This window comes from Taeniopygia guttata, chromosome 24, assembly GCF_048771995.1.
Source record: "Taeniopygia guttata chromosome 24, bTaeGut7.mat, whole genome shotgun sequence".
In the NCBI taxonomy this organism is placed as follows: domain Eukaryota; kingdom Metazoa; phylum Chordata; class Aves; order Passeriformes; family Estrildidae; genus Taeniopygia; species Taeniopygia guttata.
This window is the reverse complement of record NC_133049.1, coordinates 2,377,229-2,404,443: the sequence shown is the minus strand read 5'-3', so window position 1 is coordinate 2,404,443 and position 27,215 is coordinate 2,377,229. Positions and strand designations below refer to the sequence as shown.

The following is a 27,215-nucleotide window of genomic DNA, read 5'->3' as shown; positions in this document are numbered from 1 at the left end:
GAGGAATCTGGTCCTGACTGCTGCTGAGGGGTGGGCTCTTGGGGCTGGGCAGCTGTGTCTGGAGCTGGGAGTCTGAGCCTGAGGTGCTCCTGGGGAAACAATCGGCTTGTGAGGGCAGGGATCCAGGCTGTCCCTTCCCTCCTGCCTCCTGGATGGCTGGAGTGGCTCCCAGCAGAGCACTGGGCTTCCCCAGCCCTCCCAGAGGGGTCCTGGTGAGGTGTTCTTGGCATGATGTGAGTGGAAGGAGGTGCTGGGTTAGGGCAGCAATCCCTTCCTGCTTCGGTGGCTCTGCCAGCATCCAGGACCTGCTGCTCTGCCCTGCTTACCTGGGAAAACCCTTGGATTAACAAACCTGCCCAGCATTTCCCAGGGTTTTGCAGATCTCCCCCTTCATTCTCCTGAAATCCACATCACACTTCTCTAACTGTTTGGGAGTTTATCTGGAGCAGGGGAGAGTGAGCAGCTCTAGTTGTCCTGAGAACTGACCTGGGCCCCTGGAGATGGAATTGGTGCTCTGTGCCTCAGGGTGACCAGTGCCACAGGACTGGGAAGGCCTTAGTCTTTTAATTAGCATTAATAGGGCAAGTATTATCTTAATGAAAAGACTGGTAGTGACACTGAAGTTGCATTTGAGGTTTAACTGCTGCAGGATTCTGGCTGAGCTGTATGTTTGTTAATCCTCAGTGAGGGAGTTCTATTTCACTGAGTGATGTTTATTTAATATACAATAAGTGTCTTAATGATCTCTATTAAAGGCATATGTGGAAACCTTAATTTGATGCATTACAGAAGAGAGTGAGATCTTCAATTCATAAAATCCTTTTTAAACACTGTGAGCTCCAAAATCTGGCCAGAGCCAAAGCAAACTGTATCCTGTAAACTCTGTGCCAGATGTCTCATGTGGGGTATGCTTAAGGCCCAAAGAAAATAAGGTCTGAAGGGAACAGTTTGGCCACCGACTCCCTAATCCAGCCTGTATAAAGGAGTTTCATTTCCATTCAGGAAATAACCTCTCCTGGATGGATCCTGTTCAAAATGTGTCTGCTGAACAATCCTTCTCAGCAACAAAGCAGAAAGCAACTGAGCAGAAAGAGGATCTCGTGGGAAGCTTTGGGAAGAATCTGGAACCTCTTGAATTTTGAGAAAAGAAGAGATAGTAAACAGGTCAGAGGTGTCTCTGGGTATTTGGTGATGCACTGACCACTGCCTGGCCAGATGCTGAATACAGAGAATATTCTGAAATTTCTGGGTGTGATGTGAGATGGAACTTCAGCCAGCCTGAATCTCTTGTGTGAAACTTGCTCCTGTGCCTTGTTCTGCTCTGGACAGGGCAGAACTCCAGCATATTGGGGTGCCAATAACTCCAAACTTAAAGTTTAATCCTAAACATAACCATAAGTCTATCCCTAAAACTAATCCTAACCCTAAACATTAGGTCCACCCCAGCACAAATTCTAACACTAACTATAACCAAACTCTAGCCCTGAAGGTAACCTAACCTTAAATCCAAATTTAACCAAAAAAACCTAAATGCTAACACTAACACTAGGTACTTCTAAAGACCACATGCCCTAACCATAAAACTAACAATAAACCCCAAATATAAACCCTACCCCAAGCACCACAAACAGTGACCAGCCCTAACCCCAACATCATCCCTACCACCGCAGCCAAAATCTAAACATTAAGGCAAACCATAATACCAAACCTGAACCTTAAACGAACCCTTACAAAACCCTACCTCAAACCCTAATCCTAATTAACCCTAACTCCTAACCCTAACACCCTAACCAAAACTCTAAATATAACCCTTAGCTTGCTCTAACCATAACCTCCTAATCCCAAACCTTAACCCTTGCCTCGCCTGCTCCTCCCTTGACCTGCCCTGGCGTGCCAGCCCCAGCCTGTCATTGTGTCCTGGCTTGTAAGATCATCATAGATTCTATTTGCCATCTGTTGGAGGTGGGGCAGTTTCCTTTTCTCTCCCAAGAACAATGTCTCCCTCCGGGGAGATATCTTCTGTTAATGGGCCATTAATGACTCCCTGCATGACTGGTAAAGTTCCATCATCCCACGGTGAGATGCTCCACCCAGAGGGAGGAGCCAAGCATCTCTACCTGCATAAAACCAGCATTTTTTGGGACACCAGAGCAGCCCTTCACTGGATTCCCAGAGGAGCAGCTTCTTCCCCACTGGATCCCCAGAGGAAGACCAGGCCCAACTACTCCATCCCCAGACCTTCAGAGAAAACTCCACCCTTCTCCAGATCCCCGCTCCAGCAGCATTTCATCTGCCACTGCAGGAGGAGCAGCCACCATTTCACTGGACTATTACCAACACCCTGACTCCTCAGGGTGTCAGGTTTCTGACTCCATCACTAGTTTTGCTTGTACTAATTGCATTTTTTTAATTTAGTTTTTTCCCTAGTAAAGAACAGTTATTCCCATATCTTTGCCTGAGAGCCTTTTAATTTTGAAATTGTGGTAATTTGGAGGGAGAGGGTTTGCCTTTTCCATTTCACAGGAAGCTCTTGCCTTCCTTCACAGACTCCTGTCTTTTCAAACCACGAGGATGGCAATGCTTTTCCATGGGAAGGAAAGCACACAGCCCCAGTGTTTGAGGTGCAGCTAAGAAGCTGCCTAGTGGAGGCTGAGGGCAGCAGCAACTTTCTGTCCCGGCATATTTGGTGTGGGAGCATTCCCCCAACTTCTACAATTATGGGGTTGGTATCTGTATTTTGAAGGTGGTATCCCAAAAGGTTCAGTTTGGCAAATCATTTCCACCTTTCAGAGGGGGTGATCTGAAATTCCTGGCAGTACCTTTATTTTCAGCAAGGTAAGCAGCTCAGTCTTGGTGGGCAGCTGGTACAGTGCCCAGGGCAGGTAACAGTCAGGAACAGGGCTCTGGGACCTTTATATGGGATCAACCCCTGGATGCTTGCTGCTTTGGAGGAGGGGATCCCATTTCTTTTGAGATGGGGTCATAGTTCCTCTCTCTGGCAAAGAAAGCACCTTGGATCTACACATTGGGTGGTCCTGATGAATTGAATTGCTTTTTCTATGACCAGGTGACTCGTCTGGTCGATGCAGGAAAGGCTGTGGATGTTGTCTATTTAGACTTCAGCAAGGCCTTTGATACTGTTTCCTGTAGCATACTCCTGTGTGGGAATGCAGGGCTTCCCTCTGGCTGCCCTGGCAGGTCTGGGACCCTGGCAGGGGTCAGGAACGCCCCTGGACAGAGCCCCCAGAGACACTGGCTGTGATCTCTGTCCATGGAAAAGAGTTTTCAATCTTACAAGATCAATTACCAGCTCTGAGTGTTTGATATAAGTAATAATTAAGTGTGGCATGGGTGCAAAAGTAAAATTTTAGGATTCTAGATTAGGGGTCCAAAGGGGACAAGATGGAGGAAATTGGGTGTGCCTTGTCCTTTTTCTCCTTCTTCATGCCCTCCATGTTTCACTGTGGTGTTGGCATTTTTCTGTTGGTTCAGGCTGGGGACACACTGTCCAACGTAGGTGACAGATATTGGCACGTTATTGTAAATCCAGCACAGGTAGTTTCTGGTATTTAATGTTTGTACCATCCCACTGAGGGCAGAGCCCCACACGCTGCCCTGCAGGACAGAGCTGCGGCAGGGCAGCAGAACATGTTAGAGATAAACAGAATAAACAACCTTGAAACAGCACAGACCAATTATGGCTTCTTCTTTGGCAGCGGGGCTGACAGACAGAGACTTTCTATAATCTTGGAATCATCAATACCACAGATTCCGACATCCCTGGAAAAGCTGCAGCCCATGGCTGGGACAGGAGCACTCTGTGCTGGGTTAGGAACTGGCTGCATGGCCGGCCCAGAGAGCGGTGGTGAGCAGTGCTGCATCCAGCTGGGGACAGTCACCAGTGGTGTCCCTCAGGGGTCTGTGCTGGGACCAGTTCTATTTCATATTTTTATAGATAACATGGATTAGGGCATTGAATCCTTCATTAGTAAATTTGCAGATGACACTAAGCTGGGAGCTTGTGTTGATCTGTTGGAAGGAAGGAGGGCTCTGCAGAGAGATTTGGATCGATTGGACGGATGGGCAGAGTCTAACAGCATGAAGTTTAATAAGTCTAAGTGACAAGTTCTACATTTTGGACACAAAAATCCCCTACAGCATTACAGGTTGGGGACAGTGTGGCTGGACAGTGTCCAGGCAGAAAGGGACCCGGGGGTGCTGGTGGACAGCCGGGTGGATATGAGCAAGCAATGTGCCTCGGTGGCCAAGAAGGCCAATGGCTCCTGGCCTGCATTGGGAATTGTGTGACCAGCAGGAGCAGGAAGGTCATTTTTCCCCTGTACTCAGCGCTGGTGAGGCACATCTTGAGTGCTGTGTCCAGTTCTGGGCCCCCCAGTTCAGGAAGGACATTGAGATGCTTGAGCGCATCCACAGGAGGGCAACGAGGCTGGTGAGGGGCTTGGAACACAAGCCCTGTGAGGAACGTTTGAGGGAGTTGGGGTTGTTTAACCTGGAGAAGAGGAGGCTCAGAGGTGACCTCATTGCTCTCTACAGCTCCTGAAGGGAGGCTGCAGACAGGGGGGGTCGGTCTCTTCCATCGGGCAGCACTGACAGAACCAGAGGACACAGTCTCAGCTACGTCAGGGAAGGTTAAGGTTGGATATTAGGGAAAAAAATTTTCACTGAAAGAATAATAAAATACTGGAATTGTCTTCCTAGGGAGGCGGTGGATTCACCATCTCTGGATATGTTTAAAAAAAGACTGGACTTGGCACTTGGTGCTATAGTCTAGTTGTGGTGTCAGGGCACGGGTTGGACTTGATGATCTTAGAGGTCTCTTCCAACCTCATTATTCTGTGATTCTAGTAAAGAGTTCTGTCTGTTGGAGTTGTTGAACCGTTGCAGGGGAATGCAGAAGCTAAGCTGGTGAGAATTGTGTCCTTTAGCTGTGGGCAGTCCCTGGCGCTGCTCAGTTTGGTTCTGACTCTGGCGGGCAGAAGGTTTTGATGGTGCCCAGAGCTGAGGGGGAAAGTGCAGATACCAGGCTGGGTGCTGCAGCTCGGGTTACATCCAGCAGCAGTTTTCCCAGCTGGCACTTTTGTGAGCTCTGCCTTTGCTGGATGTTTTTGGTTCCTAGCTGAACTAACTCTGTAATAGTGACAAAAGTTATTAGCAGAAAGGATTTCATGTTGCCGTTTGAGTGTGGTGCAAATAAGATGTTGTACTTGGAAGGGGATGGTCTGTGAAATCTTTTTGTGCTGACAGAGTTTATCTGAGAGCAGTTTTCAGCTCGGACCTGCCCTTCGGTGGTTTAGAGATGGGCAAGGACCACTGGCTTCTTTTGCAAGTGCACAGCGCCATTGTGTGGTGGTTTTATGAGCGCTGACCTTTGCCAGGTGAGAGCCAGGAGCTTTTGTATCCTATTGGGCACTATTTTGGATATTATTAATGTGGGAAGGGTGAGGGTAATGTCGGGGTTCCCCTGTTGGAGACTGACAGAATGTGATGCTGCACGTTTCTGGGAAGGAAGATGAATTATCTCATCGCTGACATTGTACAGTTTATAAGCTGCAAAAGAAAAGTGAATTCCAGCACTGCCTCTTTCTTCCAGAACCTCTTCTGTGCTGAAGGTTTTCAGCTCCTGAATGTTCTTAGTTTGAGAACTGGACCCTGTGAAAGTGCCTGAGGGCCCATTGAGCCGAGCACACAGAGCTGGGTGTGCTGCACTTCAGAAGCTGCAAAAGTGAAGGCCAGCACTTACTTTTTGTTCCAGGATCTCTGGTGTTGGAGCAGTGGCTGGACATATTAAATTTTGCAGCTGGGTTCTGCAAGACTGGAAGGATGTGATGGGACCTGCACCTGAGCAGGACAGTGCCAAACTCCAGATGTGTTGCTTTTCCCAGGATGCAAGGTAATTGTGGAAGCAGCAACAGCTTGGTGAGCTGGAACCTTTTGTGACCAATATTTACATTTGATACAGTTGGTTTAGTTTCAGCAGCTCTGCAAGATTGAAAGAATGTGATAGGATACTGAGTTTGAAAGGGAAGCTCATAGCCTTGGTTTGCATGATGTTGTTGCTGTCTTTGAAGTCAATGTGAAACCCAGCAACTGTTTCCCCCTCTTTTGTTTCCAGATTAAAATTATGGAGCTGGATTCAGTGAGAGAGCAAAAATGCAAAGGTGCACACAGCACCTGGCCTAAGCACCACCATTTTGGTGTTATCTCCAACTTGCTGAGGGTGCCCTCTGCCCCAGCTTCCAGACCATTAGTTAAGGGAAGTATTAAACAGGAAAAGTCCCAGTGATGATTCCTGGGAGACACTGCTTGTTCCTGGCTCCACTCTGGACTTGTGCTGCTGAGCAGAAACCCTGGGGCCCAGCTGTCCAGCCCTGTTCAGTCCTGGTCACAGTTGGCTCATTCAGCCCATGTTCCTTTGAGTGAATTGAGCTTCATATTAAAAAACCAAAATCTCTAGGTGAGCACATGCAAACCCACAACTTTCAAAATCTCATCACACCAACATCCCTCACTGCGTGTTTCCACCAATTGTCCCAAAACCTAAAGAGAAGGAAACACCCTGTAAAATATTCACGAAAGGCCAAGAAGGGGTTTTAATTATGGCTTTGGATCTTACACTTGTAGGTTCCAAATTAGTGTTTCCTGCTTTTTCTTTCTGACTGGTGGCGCTCCCTGAGCTTCACAATCTGGCTGCAGAGCTCACAGCCCCGCTGTGAGGGTCTCCTCTGCTGTCTCTCTCTTGACAGGCGTTCTTCATAAGCAGCCCTGTGTGCTGGAGGAGGCTGGAAGCTCCTCTTGGAGGGCCCTGGAACTGTGGCATCGCTGTCAGTGTTGTCATGATCTGAAGGACTCGTTTTCTTCCTCCTCCTCCTCCTCCCTGCTGAGTTGTTGTGGTTGGTGGCGTTCGTGAAACTTCTGGGGCGTTCATTGCCCCACTGTGGGGATCTGCTCCTCTCCCTCTCCCTGGCTCTGTTCCTCTGTTCCTGGCTGTTTGTCACCCTCATCCTACCAGGCAGACTCTGTGCTCCTGCAGAACCTGCCTGGCTGCTGGCCTCCCCCTGACTGAGGAAGGAAGGGAACGATGAAGAAGATGCCGTTTCTTCCATTTGTGACTTGGAGCACCTGTAGAACAAAAGAGGGATCTGCATTTAGGGCATTTCTTGTAGACTTATCTGGGATCCAGTCATTTTTTGGAGTGGTGTCTATGACAAGGTCACCAATGGGAAATTCAGACAGCTGGGGCCTTCTTACCAGGTCTGTCCCTGTCCTAGGTAGTCCTTGTCTTTATAGCCCCAACAGCCTCCATTTCACAGACTCCCAGGGTTGGGTTGGAAGGGATCGTAAAGCTCATCCCATTCCAACCTCCCTGCCATGCTCAGGGACACCTTCCACTATCCCAGGTTGCTCCAAGCCCCAGCCTGGCCTTGGGCACTTCCAGGGATGGGGCAGCCACAGCTGCTCTGGGCACCCTGTGCCAGGGCCTCACCACCTTCAGTGGGAAGAATTTCTTCCTTGTATCTAATCTAACTCTTCCCTCTTTCTCTTCAAAATTGTTACCCCTTGTCCTGTCACAACACTCTCTGATGAAGAGCCCTCCCCATCTTTCCCAGAGGCCCCTTTAACTCCTCTTCTCTGCATTAGCCACCTTCAGAGAGCAGACCAGGAGCAGCTTACAGGGACAGCAGCCTAAAGCCCAGCACAGATCAGGAGCAGCTTACAGGGACAGCAGCCTAAAGCCCAGCACGGGGAGAGAAGAACTGGTGTGGGATAGTTCAGAACTGACAGCACTGAAGGATGAGGGGAGGAATTGTCTCCTATGGCAGAAACACTCAGGAGGATGAGACACAAACAGCAAATCCAGGAGAAGGAAACAAATTGTGAACATGTCACCCTGCTATTACCTGACATAGAACAGCAAATAGGCTTGTTGGCCCAGAACTGTGTGGATGCCACAACTATCCACAGACATATCGTTCATCTTGTACCACTGCCCATTGCTGGCCTGCAAAGGAAGGCATCCATCTCTGGAGGGGAAGGGCAGTGTTTCTGCACAGAAAACTGCCAAACCAAGAGCACAGCAAAACAAGTCCAGTCCAGCCCCAAAGCAGGAGCTCCCCCAGCTTGACTGCCCATAACATGGCCAGGATAGTCTGACTTCCCAGCACACGTTCTTCCCTGTCAGGAGGGAAGCTGCTCTTCACCTTGGTGTAGCAGAAAAAGTGTCCACCAAGACAAGTGTGGCCAGTGTGCACCACAACAGCATATAAGGAGTAGAGGACGGGCTCTCCAACTAGGTCAGACATGTATGGCCGAAGATCCAAGTACTCAGGGTACTCCACAACCTATGGAGAAACCAAGATGGCTCAGGAATGTTCCTGAGCTACCACTTGAAATAGCCTTCGACATGTGATGGTTGGGTGGGAGGAAACTCTTCTCTGCCAGAGCAGAGTCCAGGCTGGGCTTCCCAGGGGAAGTCTCCTCTCCCCGGGAGGGAACACGGAAATCCCAGCATGAGCAGCTCGTGACAGAGCCTTGGGGAATCTTCTCTCCACAGAGGAAGCTGCTCTGGTTGCATACACACCTGGCTGAGCTTCCTGTTGCTCTGATGATCAGCCCTTCCCAGACACACTGTCAGGACCCTGGGTGCCTGGTGGACTGTGACCACCTTGGAGGCCACGACCTTCTTCCTACACCTGGAACCCAAGCACAGAGCTGAGTGCTGAAATGAAGCCAGCCTTACCTCAAGAGTGCAAGAAAACCTTTCCTTTCTCCCACCTGGCACTAACTTCAAGGCTAGTCCATAATAAAAATGCTGCATCCCATTATTGTGCATGAAACCTGAGAAACTGATTCTGCTTGACTTCACACAGCCCCTCCCTCATACAGAATCTGGGGTTAATGTACTGTAAGAAATCATCTTACTTGGTACATTTGAATAACTTTTTCTCATCCGTCAGCTTGGGTTTCACAAACTCCTCCAGAGCTGTGGTGAGGGATGAAGCTCCCTGGAGGAGTGAGAAAGGAGCTGCTGAGCTCTGGAAATGCCCTCACCCAAACATTTCCCAGGAGCTGACAGGAAGGTCCCAGCAGCTGATTCTGAGGAGAGCGGCCACGACCCCGCAGGCAGTGTTTGTAAGGAGACAGAAAGAGGGTGTGATACTGAACATTTCCCTGTGTTCCAGGGGCTCCTGGGGCCATCTAGAGCTCCCTCTCAGTGCCACTGCTCAGTTCAGCTCCTGATGGTGTGCAGGGACATCAGCAGTGAAAACTGATCCAACCCATCAGCCTGCTACTTGTGTGCCTGCCTCTTTTCCCAAGGGTTCTTTGTCTTTGGCACCAGCAAAACGCTTCTGACAGCTGAAGGTGCTTTTTTGGGTAACATTTGGAGTTTTAAAAATCAGTTTATTGAGCTACAAATATTGCCCTTCTCAACAGGTGATCTTTCTGGAGGAGGTCCTGATATCCTTTGTCAGATGGGTCTTAAGGGAGGGCAAAGGGAAGAGGCAGGAGAGTACACCAAGGGTGCAGAGGGGATATTGATACTTAAACCCAGCACCACAGAAACACCAGTGCCATGGCCTCTGCAGAAGGACACTGTTCATTCCACTTCCCACTCACCACCAAGATCCCTTGTGCCCACAAAAGAAGTTTTTAAGACAAATACTTTGGTTCTGGAAAGCTACTGGGACCTCTTGAAGCACAATGGCAACCTCTTACCTTGATTTGCAGTAGGATATCCAGGAAGACCTTGAAGAAATCAAAAACTGTTGTGCAGATCTGACATGTGACTGGAAGGAAAATCAAAATGCTGAGGGAAGTTAACTGATGTCAGTTTATGCTCGCAGGTCCTCCTAGGCCGGTCCTGACAGGACCAACTGCATGTCACAGGCACATAAGGGCACAGAGATTGCCAAGAAGGGCAGTAGCTGTGGAAGCATACCTCTGGATCTCAGAAGGCTCCCAAATATTTGATTGATGATAGTTTCTTGGGAAGAGACGTCCGAGCTGGAAAGAAATGGCAAGGCAGAGAGTTACCTCCTCCAAGAGTTTAGCATTGAAAGCCCTGGGTGTAGGTTTTCTTTGATGGGAGCATTTCAAGGAGTGCACCAGATTCAGGAACATTGAAAAGGGAATTTTCCTGTGCTTACTCGCTGCTTTCACTCAGACAAGCTCTGTGCATGGCATTGAGAGTACAGCGTAAGAACTCGTAGGCATCTCCTGGGTTGTCAGGCTTAAATTTTCCTATGACTAAGAAAGAAGTTAGTAGTTCTCCCCTCAAAGAAAGAAAGAAAACCTGCTGAAGCACCTGAAATTGCTTACATTTGAGGTCCCTGATGACAGCCCTCGGCCGGATGGCAGTGGCTGAGGAATACAGCACCTTCCGAACGTGATCTTCCATGATGCACATCATGCAAAAACCTTGCTGATGGCCTGAGGGAGGAGAGAAGCTTCTCAGCTTAGCAAAACAATCCCCAGGTGGAAAACCTAACAGAGGCCTTGAAGTTGTAAAGACTCTCTCCTCCTCTTCTCCCAAGGTGCCAATGTCCTGACAAGCCCAGGGCACTTTAGTGCATAGAAAATGTTCTTCACAGGGAGGCTGAACTGGCACAAGTTTTCTGTGCAATAAGCCAAGAGGGTTCAACTCGAAGGGACAGAGACCCTGGGCTAGGAAGAGGTGAAGATGAATGCAGCTTGACAGGAGAAGTGGCTTTTAGTTTGAAGAACATAATCTCCTGGGGCTAACAAAGAAGGGCTGGTGTTCTCCTAAACACACCTGCAGGTTCTGGGAATCCTTGGGATGAGCCCAAGAGATTTCAAAGGAGATATTTCTGAAAGTACTCACAGAAGCGGCTGTGCTGAGCGGAGAGCAGGTAATTAGCCAGAGGGGGTGTGTATGTCAGGCACTGCAGGACCACGTTGAGGTAGCAAGTACTGCCAAGGTTGAAAAGTCCTGCTCCAGGTCTCCGTTTTTGCTTCCAGTCCATGCAAATTTTGTCCAGGGGAAAAAGGGTCTTTTGTGATGGAGTCATTCCCTTGCCTATAACTGTGGGCAAACAGCATTTGAAAAGAGAGGAGACAATAGGTGGGGGAGACGGTGAGTTGGGGTCAGGGGCAGCAGGGGGACAGTGGGGGACAGTGGGGGACAAAGGGGAGAGGTGCACTTTTCCCTGGGTAATGGCCAGGCAGGGCCCAGAGGGTGCTGGTGAATGGTACTGCATCCAGTTGGCATCTGGTCACTAGGAGTGTCCCCCAGGGATTAGTGTTGGGCACAGTTCCTTTTTAATATCTGTAATGATGATTTTTATGAGTTGACCAAGTGTACCTTCAGTAAAATCACAGGCCACACCAAATTTGGTGTGTCCATGTGCTGGAGGGCAGGAAGGCTCTGCAGAGGGCTCTGGACAGGCTGGATCGATGGAAGGAGACAACAGTACGAGGTTCAGCAAGACCAAGTGCCAGGTCCTACACTTCAGCCACCCCATGCAGCACTTCAGGCTGGGGCAGAGTGCTTGGAAAGTGGTCCAGGCAAGAAGGACCAGGGGGTGCTGGTCAACAGTGGCTGAACATGAGCCAGCAGTGTGCCCAGATGGCCAACAAGGCCAATGGCAGCCTGGCTTGTGTCAGGAACGGTGTGGCCAGCAGGACTAAGGAAGTGATTGTCCCTCTGTACTTGGCACCAGTGAGGCCACACCTCGAGTGCTGTGTCCTGTTCGGGGTTCCTCAGTTCAGGAAGACCCTGATGTGCTGGAGCATGTCCAGAGAAGGGCAATGAAGCTGGGGAAGGGTCTAGAGGGTAAATCCTATGAGGAGCAGCTAAGGGAACTGGAACATTTTATCCTGAAGAAAAGGAGGCTCAGGAGTGACTTCATCACTTTCTGTGACTACCTGAAAGAGGTTGTAGCCAGGTGGGGTTGGCCTCTTTACCCAGGCAACAACAAATAGGACAAGAGGCTACAGAGTCTGGAGCTCTCCCAGGGGAGGTTCAGCTTGGGCACCAGGAGGAATTTCTTTACAGAAAAAGTGATCAGATATTGGAATGGGCTGCCCAGGGAGATGATGCAGTCACCATCCCTGAGCTATTTAAGAAAATACATGGACATGCAGCTTAGTGCCATGGTCTGGTTGACATGATGGCATTTGGCCAAAGGCTGGACTTGATGACCTTAGAGGTCTTTTCCAACCTAATTGACTCTGTGATTCTGTATGTGAATATTCAAATGCTGAGTTCACTATATGATACCAGGGGTGACAGCTCTAACCCAGAAACATCAGGGGAAGCCTAACACCCTGTTGACATCTACTGATAGGAAAACATTTCTGGTAAACAGGCTTTTCCCTTGCTTGAGCTGCCAAAAGTACAATAAATCCACACTGATTTCTGGACCTCATGCTGCCTTCCTTTCCCTCTAGAGCCTCCAGTTATCAGATCTTCACTTTTCCTGATTATAATGGGATGAAAACAAGCAATACCTGGGTCGGCTGCTCTCAGGGAATGCCCCAGAAGTCACTCCAGGCTGTCAGCACATCAACACTTAGGGATGCAGCAGTGGCCATGTCCGTGTTCCGTGGGCATTCACGAAGTCCAAGCCAGCTGGTGCAAATGTTACTCAGAGAATTCATTCCCTGGTGCAGCCATTGCTCCTCTCAGGTACAGAGTGAAAAGCTCTGGATGACAAAGGGTATCAGGACCTCCTCCAGAAAGATCACCTGTTGGGAAAGGAAATATTTGTAGCTCAATAAACTGATTTTTAAAAGCCCAAATGTTACGCAAAAAAGCACCTTCAGAAGCATTTTGTTGGTGCTTGTGGCTGCTGCCAAAGACAAAGAACACCTGGGAAAAGGCAGGCATACAAGTAACAGGAGAAGAGCCAAGTTATCCCAATGGCCAGCCAGGTCCAAAAGGGTTTTTGCTGGCCCACTCCTCAGCATACCAAACATTGGGCAGGTGAGCTCACAATCACCAGTCACAGGTTCCACATCTCTGCCACTGTTGTGACACAGGGCAGCACACATTGCTGGCCCTGTGGCCACCACATCCTGGCAGCTGGAAGTCACTGACCGCCCGGGTGCTGATGCTGAAGGGCTGTTCATGGGCCAGCAGAGCTCCTGCTGCTGCCAGAGCAGTCAGAGCCTGCTAAGGGCTGTGATTGAGCTTTGGAATGAAAGCTTCAAGCAGTAACAGATGGCTTTGGGCCTTCCAAAGGAGGACTTGGGTCTTAAACCTTGTGTCTGCCAGCTCTCCACTCTCCAACCGCCCTGGGCTGTGGGTCAGTGGCAGTGAGGTGTGTCCTTGCTGTCCCCAGCCCTGGATGGACACAGCCAGCAAAGGCTGCAGTGCTGAGTCTTGGCCCCTCCACGCTGCCATGGTGGGTCCTGGCCACTCTCCTGTGGGAGCTGTGGCTGCCCTGAATCTCCTGGGCTGATGCTGGACATCAGGAAGGTGGGATCCATCCTGTTCCAGAAGTCTTGGTTAGCCCCTCACTGGCTACAGCTGTGACAGCCAGTGACAGGGATCATTTTAATTGCAGCTGGCAGCATGCATGGCCAGGACCCAGAGGTTATCCTATACCACTTCTCATCATTGCTGGGGCAGAGGTGAAGGGAATCTCTTCCCAGGACAAGGAGCTCCTTCTGGTCGAGAAAAAGTGTTGGGGTGGCTGGTATTGATTATTGTGACAGGCTTTCCATGCAAATCCTTCTTTTCTCACACCTTTTGCTATTAATAGTGTTGCTATTACTGTTAGTTTTCTTATCTCATTGTTGTTTCCAGTAAATTATTCTTTTCTCAACCTATGATCTTTGCCTTTTGTGCTTCCAGCTGGAGGTAGAGAAGGAAGGGAAGTGGCATGTGGTTTTAGCAGAAATACTAAATTGGAGAACACTAAACCATGACACAGCTGTGCTGCAGAACTTTAAAACCTGCAGTTCTGTGTCTCAAGGCTCCCAGCTGGGAAATAGAAATATATCAGCTCCCAGCTGAGGTAGAAATACATCAGCTTGCCCAAAAAAGCTGTTGAGGTGGAGCCACAGAGCTGGACTGATGGGGCTGCATTAGTGGGTAGATTTCCCAGTAATTTTCCATGGCCTTTCCCTAGGCACAAAGACAAAACAAATCCCAGAGCTCCAAACCCCAGGGGCACAAGGCCCCTGTGCTATCTTGGTTCTTCCAGGCTACTAAAGTTGAGAACAACTCTTTGAGATGCATTTCATTGACAAAGCTCAGCTGGCACCAAGGGGGAAACTCCAAAGAAAGAGCTTGATGTTGGGGGGTAAATTGCATCACCACTTGTCCTCCTAATTAGTGCTTTTTACCAATTTTTACCAATTTCTGTGACAACACCATAAATAACTTCTGTGGAGCAGGGAGGGAGCTGTTCCGGAGGGGTCTGAGACTCTTGGTTCACAAGGAAGTGCATCCCTGTGGGCATCACCTCAGTGTGGCCTCAATTCTGTTTGACCAAAAAGAAAAGCTTCAAAAACAGCCAATGAAATCAGCAGCAGAGAATTTGTGCTGGGTTTCTCAATATCTCAGCAGTGCCAGCAGCTTGTGCTGAGTGTGAGCTCTGGCAGCAGAGGATGGGTGCCTGCAGTGCCAGCTGCCAGGCTGGCCATCAGCTGGGTGAGGACAACGGAGGGAATGACCTCTCCAGGAGCAGATGCCAGTGGGATTGGGATGGGCTGATGAGCAAAAGGAGGTTTAATTGTTCATATTTCTTCCCCAGCCTTTCTTCTCCTACCCATGTCCCCATCCCACTTCTGGTGCCCACAGAGAGGAGAGCAAAGCTGAAGGGGGGCTGGCAGAGCCCTAAATTAAAGGATGGGCTATGCCTTTATTTCAGTCCAAAATTTACAGCCATAGGCTTCTCTAAGAAATCCCCATTTCCACCCCCACCACCCCAAGGGCTTCAACAGAGCCCAGGGAGGGACCTGCTCCCTGCCCAAGGGGGCTGAGAGCAGGCATGAAGGCCAAGGGCTGGGGAGGAAAGTGGAGGATAAGCACCAGGCAGGGTGTGGAGGGAGATCTCTGTCCCCAGAGATGCCCAGGGGCTGGGAAAGGTGAGAGCTCCCATGTCCAGGGCCGGGATGGGGACATCCTCCCTGCTCCAGGGCAGAGGCTCAGCAGAACCCAGCAGTGCTGGAGTGAAACAAGGAGGCAAAAGAGGTTTTTTTTTTCTCCATTTCTTTTTCCTTTTTCCTTTTCTGTAATTTGTCAACAACCTTTGCATGAAAAAGGTAAAGCTGCACAAGTAACTCCACAGTTCTTCAACATCATTCCCAAAACAGCAAAATGGAACAAAGCAACAAGAAAAAGAAACATCATCAATATAAATATCTACACTGACCCCCGCTTCGCTTTTCTTCCCCTTCCATTTTCCCCCCTTGCCTTTTCCCTCCTCCCCTCCCCACTCCCTTCCTCACCCCCATTTCCCTTTTGTTCCACCCATTCCCTTTTCTCTCTTTTTTTTTTTTTCCTGCCTTTCCCTTCCTGTGTTCAGAACTGTGGGATATCCCAAATCTACCTGGGGTCACCTCAGACAGGTTGGGATGGGCCCAAATCCTTCAAGTCAACAGCATCAAAAACTGCAAATAAATTTGGGGACAAGAATCAGACCAAGATTTGTTCAAAACACCCCAGCAGGCTCAAAACTTCGGAATATTTATTGCAATTAATTAATTAAACAACACTGTAATGCTTTATATGTACAGATATGGATTTAATGGTGGCAATTAACCCGCTGCACTAAGATGGTTTCTCCAAGGATGTTTCCCTGTGGATCCCAATGTGTTTCCCACATGCTCCAGTGACCAGGTTTTACTTTAACAAGGTGTGAAGTGCCATGGAAGGCCAGTTGTGACAATAAATCCTGGATTTTGGCATCATTTTTACCTGAGCCCTTTGTTGAATCCCATTATTTCCTCATCTCACAACCAAATATCCCCCTTGGACAGGGCTCCAGGGTGGAAATCATCTTATGAATGTGGTTTGGCCATGGAAGCCAGTTGGAAGAGCTTCATTTGACTTTTATTTCCATTTTTTTCAAGTTATTTTATACCCCAAAGTGTCCCAGCTCACAGGTTTTCAGCTTCATGACACTCCTCATAGAACAACATGAGGATTAAAATGTTTCAGAAATATAAAGTCCTCTGCAGAGGCCCAGGACAATCCACATTTTTGTAAAAAAAGCAATTTCATCTCGATCTTATGAAGCAAAATCATAAAATGCCCACTTTTTCATCACCTTGTCTCACACCATGAAGTTAAAACCATTTTTCCTCCACTTCCCACCTCAGAAAGAGTTTTAACTCTCCCAATAATTTAGCCTTCAAACTTTTTTCACCCTGTAAAGTGTGATTTTAGGTGCAAAAGTTAATTAAAGCTACTAAATTCTGACTGCTGGAGGTGGAGGGAGAGTGCAGGGAAGCTGCAAGATGAGGGACCCTCACTGTGGCTCCAGGGAGGAGCTGTTTTCACTGAACCTTCTCAGGAAAATTCATCCACAAACATCACAGGTTTTTTGTCCAAAAAGGAGACAGAGGAGTCCTTTTACTTTATACAAATAAAGGGAGAGGCCATGGGGCATTCCCGTGGGTTCTCTCAAATTTTTGGAGGACTCAGCATCCTGTTTATCCCAATTTCCCTCTCTCTTTCCCCATTGGCTGAGGTACTTGAGGAGTTCAGACTTCCCAATATGCCTGATACCAAAGATTTCCCTCTAATGTATAACCCTCCCTTTTAATTTTTAATTCTTATGGAATTTTGGGGTTTTCCCCATTGTTTCTTTCATCTTTCAATATCCAGTTTCATTTATCAGCCAACTTACGGTTTGTTTGTAAAGGCAAATATCTTTTCCCATTTATCAATCAGTGGAATCCTTCCCATTGTTTCTTTTATCTCTCAGTGCTGGTTTTATCTACCAGCAGACCCACAGCTTGCTTGTAAAGAAAAATCTGTCATTGCTCTCAACCTGATCCAAAATGTTCTTTGAGTTAGGAAGGGTTGAGAAGGGGCCATTTGAGGCAGCATTTGATCACTCTGTGGGGTGTTATTGTTGTCTTTTGTTGGTTTTTTTGGTTTTGTTCTGCTGGGAAAACACAACAAATCTCTTATTCTTCTACTTCTGATTGAATCTGAAGCTGTTTTATTGGTGATTCCCCTGCTGACAGCTGGGGCACGTTGATATCACTCCTGCTCCTCTCCCATGGCAACGGAACACGGCCCCCAAATGTGACAGCGTGGCCACAAGGGAATGTTGGCCTCAGCCCTGGGATGGTTGCCAACAACAGAACGTGGCCCTCGGACCTGCCAACGCAGCCCTATGACATAACCAGGTGGCCCTTTGAAATAACCACGTGCCAACGAGAGAATTTTGTCCTCAGCCATGGCCAGGTGCCACCCATGGAGCTTCCACTTTCCCCTGAACCCCCCAGATCAAAGTAAGCACTTTGATTTAGGGAATACCAGGTATTTCTATTTACAGGGAGAACTCTGACCTCTGCAAGGGCTTATTTAATGGTTATCTTCAAGGTTATTTTCAGGCCCTGGTGTTCACTCCTGCACCTTAATTAGTGAGAACGGCACTCCGTTGGAATTAGTGAAAATAATATGCAATATTTTGGGTCTAATTAAAGGGTATTCCGCCCTCATGCTGCCCAGTGTGATTCCTGAGCCCCCATGGAGCACCCCCAAGGTCCGGGGCTGCCACCCCTCATGGCTTTAATTCACTCAGCCCCTCTCACAGAGATCAAGGTAGCTGCAAAACACCTTAATGCACATATCCCCCCTCCCCACTGGGCATGACAAGGGGGGAAATTTCATAAATATCATTTTGGGGGATGACAGTGGAAGATATTTTTATCTGTAGACTTTATTGTTGTAATGGATGTTTGCTTTCTTGTTTTCCTTGATTTTTATTAGCAGTTTCATATTGCTGCACCTCCAAATCCAGCTCAGATCTGAGGAAAAGAGGGAAAATCCCAAACCCAGAGTTTCTCAGATCTGCTCTTCAAAAGGGGTTTAGGAGGAAGTGGCCTGGTGCTGACTCCAGGTTATCATCAGAAAATCCTCAAATCCTTGCAAATCCATTTTACCACAGTGGAATTTTAGGGATAAAGGTGCATAAATTAGTGATGTTAAAGGTGAGTTCTTGACAAGCTTTGCCAGCATATGACTCCAGGTGCTGCAGGTGTTTAGGATCCCCAGGACCATCCCATGCCAGGCACTGCCAGCAGGGCACCAGTGCCGCTTGGTGAGCTAACAATGAGCCAAAAACCTGCTGGTGTGGGCTTCAGAGTGAAATGTGAGCTCCTGTTGGGAGAACTCAGAGTGAAATCCAGCTGGTTGACAGATGAGGAATCACTCTGGAACTTCTCCAGGTTCCTGGTTGTGGGTTGATGCCCTTGGGAGTAGTGGAGCCTTCTCTTGAGGTTTCTGCTGCTCTGGTAACCAGCATCATCATCATCATCATCATCATCATCATCATCATCATCACCAGCCCCCTGCTCTCCTGACACACCATCCTCTCTCTGTTCTTTACAGATGACAGAAGTTCCAACGACAGCTGGGGCGTGCCAGATGTATTTTAGTAAGTCCCACAAGTTTGGGGTGGGAAAGGGGATTCCACCACCCTTGATCTCCATCAGGGCTTCTCTGGTGCGGGCCTGGGTGTCCCAGAGCCAAAACCCCCCTGAGGTTTTCAGGGGGTTTTTTTCAGTCCTCCAAAAGGGTTGAAAAGCCCTGAAATGGGTGGAAAACATCCTCCAAAGGTCTGGAAACACCCCAATAGTACAGAGAATAATGATGGAATGGGAATAAACCCCACTTTTCACTTATTTTACCCAGAGATGTGGCATTTAGGGCTCTGTTTGCTGCCCAAACAATATTTTGCCATTATTGTTCATTTCTTGTTCTAACCATGAAACTGTCAATAACTGTTGATTGGTACCATCATGGGGGAAAGGAGAAAAAGGGGTGTGAGTGATACAGGAGGCAAAAACTGGCTTCTGAGAATGCACATGATCATTTAAATTGGTCATAAAACATAATTCTTGGACCATAAATGTGTGTCCATCATTAGTTATAGCATTTATTACCATTACTTCATTCATTAGGTGTTGGCACTGCCTCCTTAAACCATTTTCTGGTTTTTGCAGTGATCCTCAGGCCTTGAAAGATTTTTTGCCTGGATCCAGAAAGGTGAGTGAAAACTCAGCTCCCTCCTCAAACCCACACAACTTACATAACATAAACATTTTCTTCAAAGAAAAACTGGATTTTTACATCAAACCTATACAAAGGTCATGGTTGCTTTAGGTCTGAAATCCTGCTGCTGCTCATGAGGTACAGCCAGCAGGGATTTTGGGGCGTTTTTAGCCAAAACTAGGAACAGGCAGAGCTGCTGCCCAGCTGCTGGGAGAGCTGGATGTTTTCTGGGGCTTCCCCTCACTGCTGCATCTTCTTTTTATTCCCCCATTTTTTTAAATTCTGCACCAAATAAATGTTTGTAATTCCAGACTGACCGTGCAGCTCTCTCAGTATAGAGGATGCAGCTGATGCCTTAGGATTTTAGCTTTTATATTTTTCATCTATTTGTCATCTTGCAGTTCTTTAGAGTATAACTCTAAACCCCATATCCACTGTGAGCTGCTGCTTCCCCATTTGGGGCAGACACAACAATTCCTCTCCAGGCCTGGCAATCAAGGACACCTCACTGCCTCAGGCCCCAGAGATGGAAACAAAAGTGAGTTGGGGGGAGCAAACTTGGGGTAAATGACTTCATTAGCTGAAGCTGTAATTGGCAGATTAACTCCCAATATGCAAATAGACCAAACTTATAAAAGTGTGAAAGCCTGTGAGTCCATTTTTGGGTGAAGCCCCTGGGCTTTGTCTCCCCTAAATGTACCTCAAGGCCTTTCAATAAATAGAACTGCTTTTTATTCCCTTGATTTTGTCGGGCCTCAGTTTTTAGGTAGCCATGAAAGGCATCACACCCAGTGCCTTTTTTTGAAGGTGGTGGGGTAGGCCTTTTCTTAATTACTCCTTGGAGAGCCTTCCATTCCCATTTAAAGGGAATGAAATTCCCTTGGTTTGTTTGTCCTCAAACTTTGTCTTCAATTCCCTTGGTGTGTTTTTCCTCAATTTTTGTCCTCAGTTCCCTCGGTGTGTTTTCCTCAATGTTCCTCCTCAATTCGCTCGGTGTGTTTTCCTCAATGTTCCTCCTCAGTTCCTCACTGTGTTTTCCACCATTTTTCTCAGTTCCTCAGTGTGTTTTCATCAATGTTCCTCCTCAGTTTTTCACTGTGTTTTCCACCATTTTTTTTCAATTCCTCAGTGTATTTTTCCTCTATTTGTCTCCTCAGTTTCCTCAGTGTGTTTCTCCTCCATTTTTCTCCTCAATTCCCTCGGTGTGTTTTTCTCCATTTTTCTCCTCAATTCCCTCGGTGTGGTTTCCTCAATGTTCCTCCTCAGTTCCTCACTGTGTTTTCCACTATTTTTCTCAGTTCCTCACTGTGTTTTTCCTCAATGTTCCTCCTCAATTCCCTCAGTGTGTTTTCATCAATGTTCCTCCTCAGTTCTTCACTGTGTTTTCCACCATTTTTCTCAGTTCCTCGGTGTGTTTTTCCCCTATTTGTCTCCTCAGTTTCCTCAGTGTGTTTTCCTCAATGTTCTTCCTCAATTCCCTTGGTGTTCTCCTCAATGTTTCTCCTCAGTTCCTCACTGTGTTTTCCACCATTTTTCTCAGTTCCTCAGTGTGTTTTTCCTCAATGTTCCTCCTCAATTCCCTCAGTTTGTTTTTCCTCAATGTTCCTCCTCAATTCCCTTCGTGTGTTTTTCTCCATTTTTCTCCTCAGCTCCCTTGGTGTTTTCTTCAATGTTCCTCCTCAGTTCCTCACTGTGTTTTCCACCATCTTTCTCAATTCCTTGGTGTGTTTTTCTTCAATGTTCCTCCTCAATTCCCTCAGTGTGTTTCTCCTCCATTTTTCTCCTCAGTTTCCTCGGTGTGTTTTCATCAATGTTCCTCCTCAGCTCTTCACTGTGTTTTCCACCATTTTTCTCAGTTCCTCGGTGTGTTTTTCCTCTATTTGTCTCCTCAGTTTCCTCAGTGTGTTTCTCCTCCATTTTTCTCCTCAGTTTCCTCAGTGTGTTTTCCTCAATGTTCCTCCTCAGTTCCTCACTGTGTTTTCCACCATTTTTCTCAGTTCCTCGGTGTGTTTTTCCTCAATGTTCCTCCTCAATTCCCTCGGTGTGTTTTTCTCCATTTTTCTCCTCAGTTCCCTCGGTGTGGTTTCCTCAATGTTCCTCCTCAGTTCCTTGGTGTGTTTCCCTCCATTTTTCTCAGTTCCCCTGTTGTTTCCCATCCCTTTCCCAGGTGCTGGAGCCCTCCCCGCGCTCGGAGCTGGCCGTGCCGGTGGTTCCAGTGCCGGTGCCGGAGGCAGCGGGCCCGGGCTGCCCGCGGGGCGGCGGGGCAGCGGCGGGCCATGCCCAGGACCTGCTGCAGCAGTGCCTGTGTGCCGCGGGCATCACCGAGCAGCTGCTGGAGGCCGAGGCCAAGCGGGACACGGGCGGCTTCCAGCCCTGCGCGCCTTCCCGCAGCGCCCTGCCGATCAACCAGCCGGGCCCAGGCCGGCAGCCGCTCCTGCTGCCCTTCCTGCAGCCCCTCGGGCCCTTCTCTGGGTGGCAGCTGGGCCAGGGGCCTGCTCAGCCCGGGGGACAGCAGGTGATGGCCACTGCCCTGCCAGCGCCGCAGGTCGCGCTCCTGCAGCAGGTGAGTGCAGCCCCTCAGCGTGGCGCCCCACGTGGGGCCACTTCCGTCCCTTCCAGAGCCACTTCCGTCCCTTCCAGAGCCACTTCCATCCCCTCCAGGGACACTTCCATCCCTTCCAGGGACACTTCCATCCCCTCCAGGGACACTTCCACCCTCTCCGGGGCCACTTCCATCCCCTTCAAGGCCGCTTCCATCCTCTCCAGAGTCACATCCACCCTCCCCAGGGCCACTTCCATCCCCTTCAAGGCCACTTCCATCCCCTCCAGGGACACTTCCACCCTCTCCAGGGTCACTTTCATCCCCTTCAAGGCCACTTCTATCCTCTCCAGGGCCACTTCCATCCCCTCCAGGGCCACTTCCATCCTCTCCAAGGCCTCTTCCATCCCCTCCAAGGCCTCTTCCACCCTCTCTGAGCTCACTTCCACCCTCTCCAAAGCCACTTCCACTCTCTCCAAGGTCAGTTCCATCCTCTCCAGGGTCACTTCTGTCCTCTTCCAACATGCTTTTGAAGTTCTGTGGTTTGAAGTTCTGGTTTTCAGGGGTTTCTTTCAAGTTCTTTTAGTCTCATTTCTGTTTCTTTAAATTCCTCTGGATTTTAATTTTGCTAATTCTTTTAATTCTGTATCTTTTATTCTCATTCCTTTTAGTCCTACCTTTTTAGTCTTCTTTCTTTAGCTCTTTTTTCTGGGAAGGGGAAGAACGGAAACAAAGACCCCAGTACTTGAGATTTTCTTTGCCTCAATCACCTCCTTCCTTAGCCCCTGTTTGTAGGTTTGGGGCACACACCTCCATTTCTGGGGTTCAGACCCCAAGAGGGGTAGCTCTGCAGCACCTTCTTCAAAATCCTGGAGTCCTTAAGTTTGGAAAACCCTCGAAGATGCCCAAATCTGACCCTTCTTGTCCTTCCTCATACCCTCTAGTGGCAGGGCCAGGGAACCCCTTCCTCCTCACTCATCCACGCTGACCACAAGCAGTTTTGTGGGTTAAAAAACAGCAGATTTGGGGTGTGTTTTCATTTTTTTTATTATTTTTCATCCTCTCCAGGTGCCGCAGGGGATCATCCTGCAGGTGAAGCAGCAAGGCCCCACCACCCTCGCCTTGCTCCCCAGTCCAGCCTCCTGTGTCCTGGGGAGTGGCCAGGGGCTGAGGCCACCAGCCCACAGACCCACTGGCCACCCCCATTCTGTCACACTGTCACCCTGTGGCCACCAGCACCTTGGAGCAGCAGCGCCCCAGCACAGCAGCATCCCCACACCCAACGCTGTGGGAATTGAGCAAAATTTCTGGTGCCTGGAGCCAAAATGGGAGAAATTGTACTCTTTTGTTCCTTATTTTTAATAAAACTCTTGATGGAACGTGCCGTAAGAATCCACAGTGAGATTATTTAGTGTTAAGTCTTGAGTTTAAACACATCCTTGAGTTAAAACACATCCAAAACTTGTTTCATGTTTGCAAAGTATCATCACCCTGGTCCCTGAGGAGAGGAATCCAGCATTTCTGTCCCCATTTCTGTTGGGAAGTCAGGAGGTCCTTGTGGCATCCATCAGCCCCTTCAGGAGAGGAGCTGGCTTTCCTGGCAGTGTTCTTTGCTTCTGAGTTTTTCCACTTTGTTCCCAAGGTTTTCTACTTTCTTTTCCCTACAAAGTTTTTTGCCCAATTCTTTCCTCCTTAGCAGTTTTGTCCTTCATTTCCCATTTTTTTCCTCTCTAATTCCCATTTCCCCCTTTATTTGCAAATTTTACACCTTTTTTCCCAGCTTTACCCCTTATTTTCTAGTGTTGTACTTTCTTAGCTTTCCCTTTTTTATTTCCAATTCCTCCACCTAATTTCCAAGATTTTCCACTTTTTATCTCCAAGGTTCCTTTTTTTTCTGGGTTTTTTTTTTTTTTTTCTCTTTCAAGTTGCCACCCTTCATTTCCATATTTCTCCACTTTGTCTCTTAGGTTTTCTGCCTCCTTTCCAAGATTTTCCCCTTCATTTCTCAGTTTTTCCCTTGATTTTCAGATTTTTTTTTTCCACATGAAAGCCTAGGAGAAATGCTGGGACTTCTCTTTGCACAGTCAGTGGGTGACAGAGCAGAGGAGGAGGAATTTGAAGAGGGAGACAGAGTATAGGATAAAGAAATCCCCTCGTGACATGCTGCAGGGTCCAGAAGCAACATCTGAATCAACAGTGACAAACCAGACAGAGAGAAACAGCAGAAATACCAAAGGGTCACAGGACACACGGGGGGAAATGCAAAAATGGTACCTGAAAGCTGGAGAGAAAAACACGATAAATGAGAAAACAGCCACGGGCAGAGCGAGGGAGGACCGAAAAGATGGGGACAAGGAGCGAAATGGAAAAAGCAGGTTCAGGGGAGAAAACAGAAAATGCGGCGGGGTGGGAAAGGGGAGGGAAACCGGGCTCGGTTTCGGTGCCCTAAGGAGCCCGGGCGCTCCGTTCTCCCAGCGCCCGGCGGTCCCGGTGCCCCGAGCACACGCTCGGGCGGCGGACAAAGCTCCGGGGCACCGAGCCAGCGCGGCCAGGACAGCTCAAGGATGCTCTGGCCACATGGGGAAGGGCTCGCCGCCAGCCCCGGGCAGTGTCCGCCTCCCCCAGCCCCGCCGGTGCCGGGAGGTTGGTCCCGGTGCTCCCCCAGGCTGGTCCCGGTGCTCCGCCAGGCTGGTCCCGGTGCTCCGCCGGGCTGGTCCCGGTGCTCCGCCAGGCCGTTCTGGGTGCTTAGCCAGACCGTTCCCGGGGCTCGGTCACGGCGCTCCCGTGTCCCCGCTGTGTCCCCCTGCATCCCCCCTATATCCACCCGTGTCCCCGCTCTCCCGTGGCTCTCCCGAGGCTCTCCCGGGGCTCTCCCGGGGCTCTCCCGGGGCTCTCCCGTGGCTCTCCCGGGGCTCTCCCGTGGCTCTCCCGGTGCTCTCCCGAGGCTCGCCCGTGGCTCTCCCGAGGCTCTCCCGGTTCTCTCCCGTGGCTCTCCCGTGGCTCTCCCGGTGCTCTCCCGTGGCTCTCCCGGGGCTCTCCCGTGGCTCTCCCGAGACTCTCCCGTGGCTCTCCCGGGGCTCTCCCGTGGCTCTCCCGGTGCTCTCCCGTGGCTCTCCCGGGGCTCTCCCGTGGCTCTCCCGTGGCTCTCCCGGGCCTCTCCCGGGGCTCGGTCACGGCGCTCTCGTGTCCCCGCTGTGTCTCCCTGTATCCCCCCTATATCCACCCGTGTCCCCGCTCTCCCGTGGCTCTCCCGTGGTTCTCCCGAGACTCTCCCGGGGCTCTCCCGTGGCTCTCCCGTGGCTCTCCCGGGGCTCTCCCGTGGCTCTCCTGAGGCTCTCCCGTGGCTCTCCCGTGGCTCTCCCGGGGCTCTCCCGGGGCTCTCCCGGGGCTCGGTCACGGCGCTCCCGGAGCCGCTGCTGCCGGTGCTCGGTTACGCCGTTCCCCCTGCTCGGCCAGGCCGCTCCCGGGGCTCGGCCAGGCCGTTCCCGGGGCTCGGTTACGCCGTTCCCGGGGCTCGGCCAGGCCGTTCCCGGGGCTCGGTTACGCCGTTCCCGGGGCTCGGCCGCTGCTGCCGGTGCCGCCGGCGGGAGCACCGCGGGGGCGCCGAGCTGCAGTTCCGCCGTTTGGCCGCTCGGTGGCAGCCGCGAGCGTGGGAACTGCCCGGAGCCCCGGGAGAGCCCCGGGAGAGAACCGGGAGAGCCACGGGAGAGAACCGGGAGAGAACCGGGAGAGACCCGGGAGAGAACCGGGAGAGCCACGGGAGAGCACCGGGAGAGCCACGGGAGAGCCACGGGAGAGCCACGGGAGAGTCCCGGGAGAGCCACGAGAGAGCCACGGGAGAGCCACGGGAGAGCCACGGGAGAGCACCGGGAGAGAACCGGGAGAGACCCGGGAGAGAACCGGGAGAGAACCGGGAGAGCACCGGGAGAGCCACGGGAGAGCCACGGGAGAGCCACGGGAGAGCCACGGGAGAGTCCCGGGAGAGCCACGGGAGAGCCACGGGAGAGCCACGGGAGAGCACCGGGAGAGAACCGGGAGAGAACCGGGAGAGTGGGGACACGGGTGGATATAGGGGGGATACAGGGGGACACGGGGGGGACACGGGGGGACACGGGGGGATATAAGGGGGATACAGGGGGACACACACGGGGGGATACGGGGGGACACACGGAGACACGGGGGATACAGGGGGACACACATGGGGGATATAGCGGGGACACAGAGTGACACGGGGGGATATAGGGGGACACACACAGAGGGACGCAGGGGGATCAGCAGGGATACAGAGGGATATAGGGGGACACGGGTGGACACAGCAGGGACACACACAGAGGGACACAGCAGGGACACGGAGGGGACACAGCAGTTGAGCATTCCCGTGCCTGTCGGCTCAGGGGCTGCTCCTGACAGAGTCCCTGGCCACAGTCCCCAGCTGGCTGGGGCCACCCAGCCCCCTTGGCACCTTCTCTTGGCTGTATCCATCCTCCTTTGTGCCCTTCCCGCTGTGCAGGAGTGTTGGATTATGGCCTTTGCTGACCCAGAGATGGGGCTGCTGAGAGGTGTTTTAAAAACTTCTGTTTTCAGTCTCATGTGAAGGGCGAGAATACAGATGTTATAATTCACACCATCACAATCATCACAATGAGCCACCTCCCCTTTAGTTTTAACCACTCCACTTTCACCAGTAAGGAGAGATGAATGTGAGAAGAAAGAAGTGAAAAAGTAACAGAACAGGGGTGTGTGGTGCTGGGTGGTTAGTCCCACAGAGCAGCGAGTTAAACAGTTGGTGCTTTATTATTCTTCTGACATGAGTTCCACACTGGGGATTTCCTTCCTCTCCTCTCCTCTCCTCTCCTCTCCTCTCCTCTCCTCTCCTCTCCTCTCCTCTCCTCTCCTCTCCTCTCCTCTCCTCTCCTCTCCTCTCCTCTCCTCTCCTCTCCTCTCCTCTCCTCTCCTCTCCTCTCCTCTCCTCTCCTCTCCTCTCCTCTCCTCTCCTCTCCTCTCCTCTCCTCTCCTCTCCTCTCCTCTCCTCTCCTCTCCTCTCCTCTCCTCTCCTCTCCTCTCCTCTCCTCTCCTCTCCTCTCCTCTCCTCTCCTCTCCTCTCCTCTCCTCTCCTCTCCTCTCCTCTCCTCTCCTCTCCTCTCCTCTCCTCTCCTCTCCTCTCCTCTCCTCTCCTCTCCTCTCCTCTCCTCTCCTCTCCTCTCCTCTCCTCTCCTCTCCTCTCCTCTCCCCATTGTTTTTTCTTTCCTCCTTCTGTACCAGATTACACCATTTTCCATCCTCCCAGTCATCAGGTACCCAAAAATGCACCTTCCTGCTTTGGCCCTTGCTGTGTTGGGTCAGGAATGTGAATATTTCATTCCTGTAAACGCTGGGCAGTGCTGTTCTTTGCTTGGCTGAGCGTTTTCTCTGGCTCCCTGAGCAGGATATTGTCATTATTTTGGCAGTTTGTTGGTT

At 50.2% G+C, this 27,215-nt stretch overlaps 4 protein-coding genes across 4 annotated transcripts; 2 read left to right on the top strand and 2 right to left on the bottom strand.

Annotated features, from left to right (window-relative positions):
* Positions 1-6,587: 6,587 nt before the first annotated feature.
* LOC140680524 (uncharacterized) lies at positions 6,588-8,712 on the bottom strand. Its single transcript, XM_072918271.1, has 4 exons — positions 8,600-8,712; positions 8,220-8,360; positions 7,920-8,020; positions 6,588-7,140 (listed from the first exon to the last, which is right to left on the bottom strand). The coding sequence occupies exons 2-4, from the start codon at positions 8,319-8,321 to the stop codon at positions 6,651-6,653; spliced, it is 693 nt and encodes a 230-aa protein (XP_072774372.1). The 5' UTR covers positions 8,322-8,360; positions 8,600-8,712; the 3' UTR covers positions 6,588-6,650.
* A 224-nt stretch (positions 8,713-8,936) lies between these two features.
* Positions 8,937-12,720, bottom strand: LOC115498339 (ubiquitin carboxyl-terminal hydrolase 42-like). Its single transcript, XM_072918102.1, has 7 exons — positions 12,490-12,720; positions 10,862-11,062; positions 10,339-10,449; positions 10,167-10,266; positions 9,959-10,023; positions 9,736-9,806; positions 8,937-9,023 (listed from the first exon to the last, which is right to left on the bottom strand). The coding sequence occupies exons 2-7, from the start codon at positions 11,046-11,048 to the stop codon at positions 8,937-8,939; spliced, it is 621 nt and encodes a 206-aa protein (XP_072774203.1). The 5' UTR covers positions 11,049-11,062; positions 12,490-12,720.
* Positions 12,721-15,584: 2,864 nt separating this feature from the next.
* On the top strand, positions 15,585-24,141 carry LOC115498340 (uncharacterized). The gene is made up of 5 exons (XM_030290969.4): positions 15,585-17,454; positions 18,557-18,602; positions 19,171-19,213; positions 21,387-21,782; positions 22,827-24,141. The coding sequence occupies exons 1-5, from the start codon at positions 17,400-17,402 to the stop codon at positions 23,118-23,120; spliced, it is 834 nt and encodes a 277-aa protein (XP_030146829.4). The 5' UTR covers positions 15,585-17,399; the 3' UTR covers positions 23,121-24,141.
* LOC140680498 (uncharacterized) lies at positions 23,919-25,882 on the top strand. Its single transcript, XM_072918101.1, has 2 exons — positions 23,919-24,401; positions 24,446-25,882. The coding sequence occupies exons 1-2, from the start codon at positions 23,919-23,921 to the stop codon at positions 25,880-25,882; spliced, it is 1,920 nt and encodes a 639-aa protein (XP_072774202.1).
* The last annotated feature ends 1,333 nt before the right edge of the window (positions 25,883-27,215 follow it).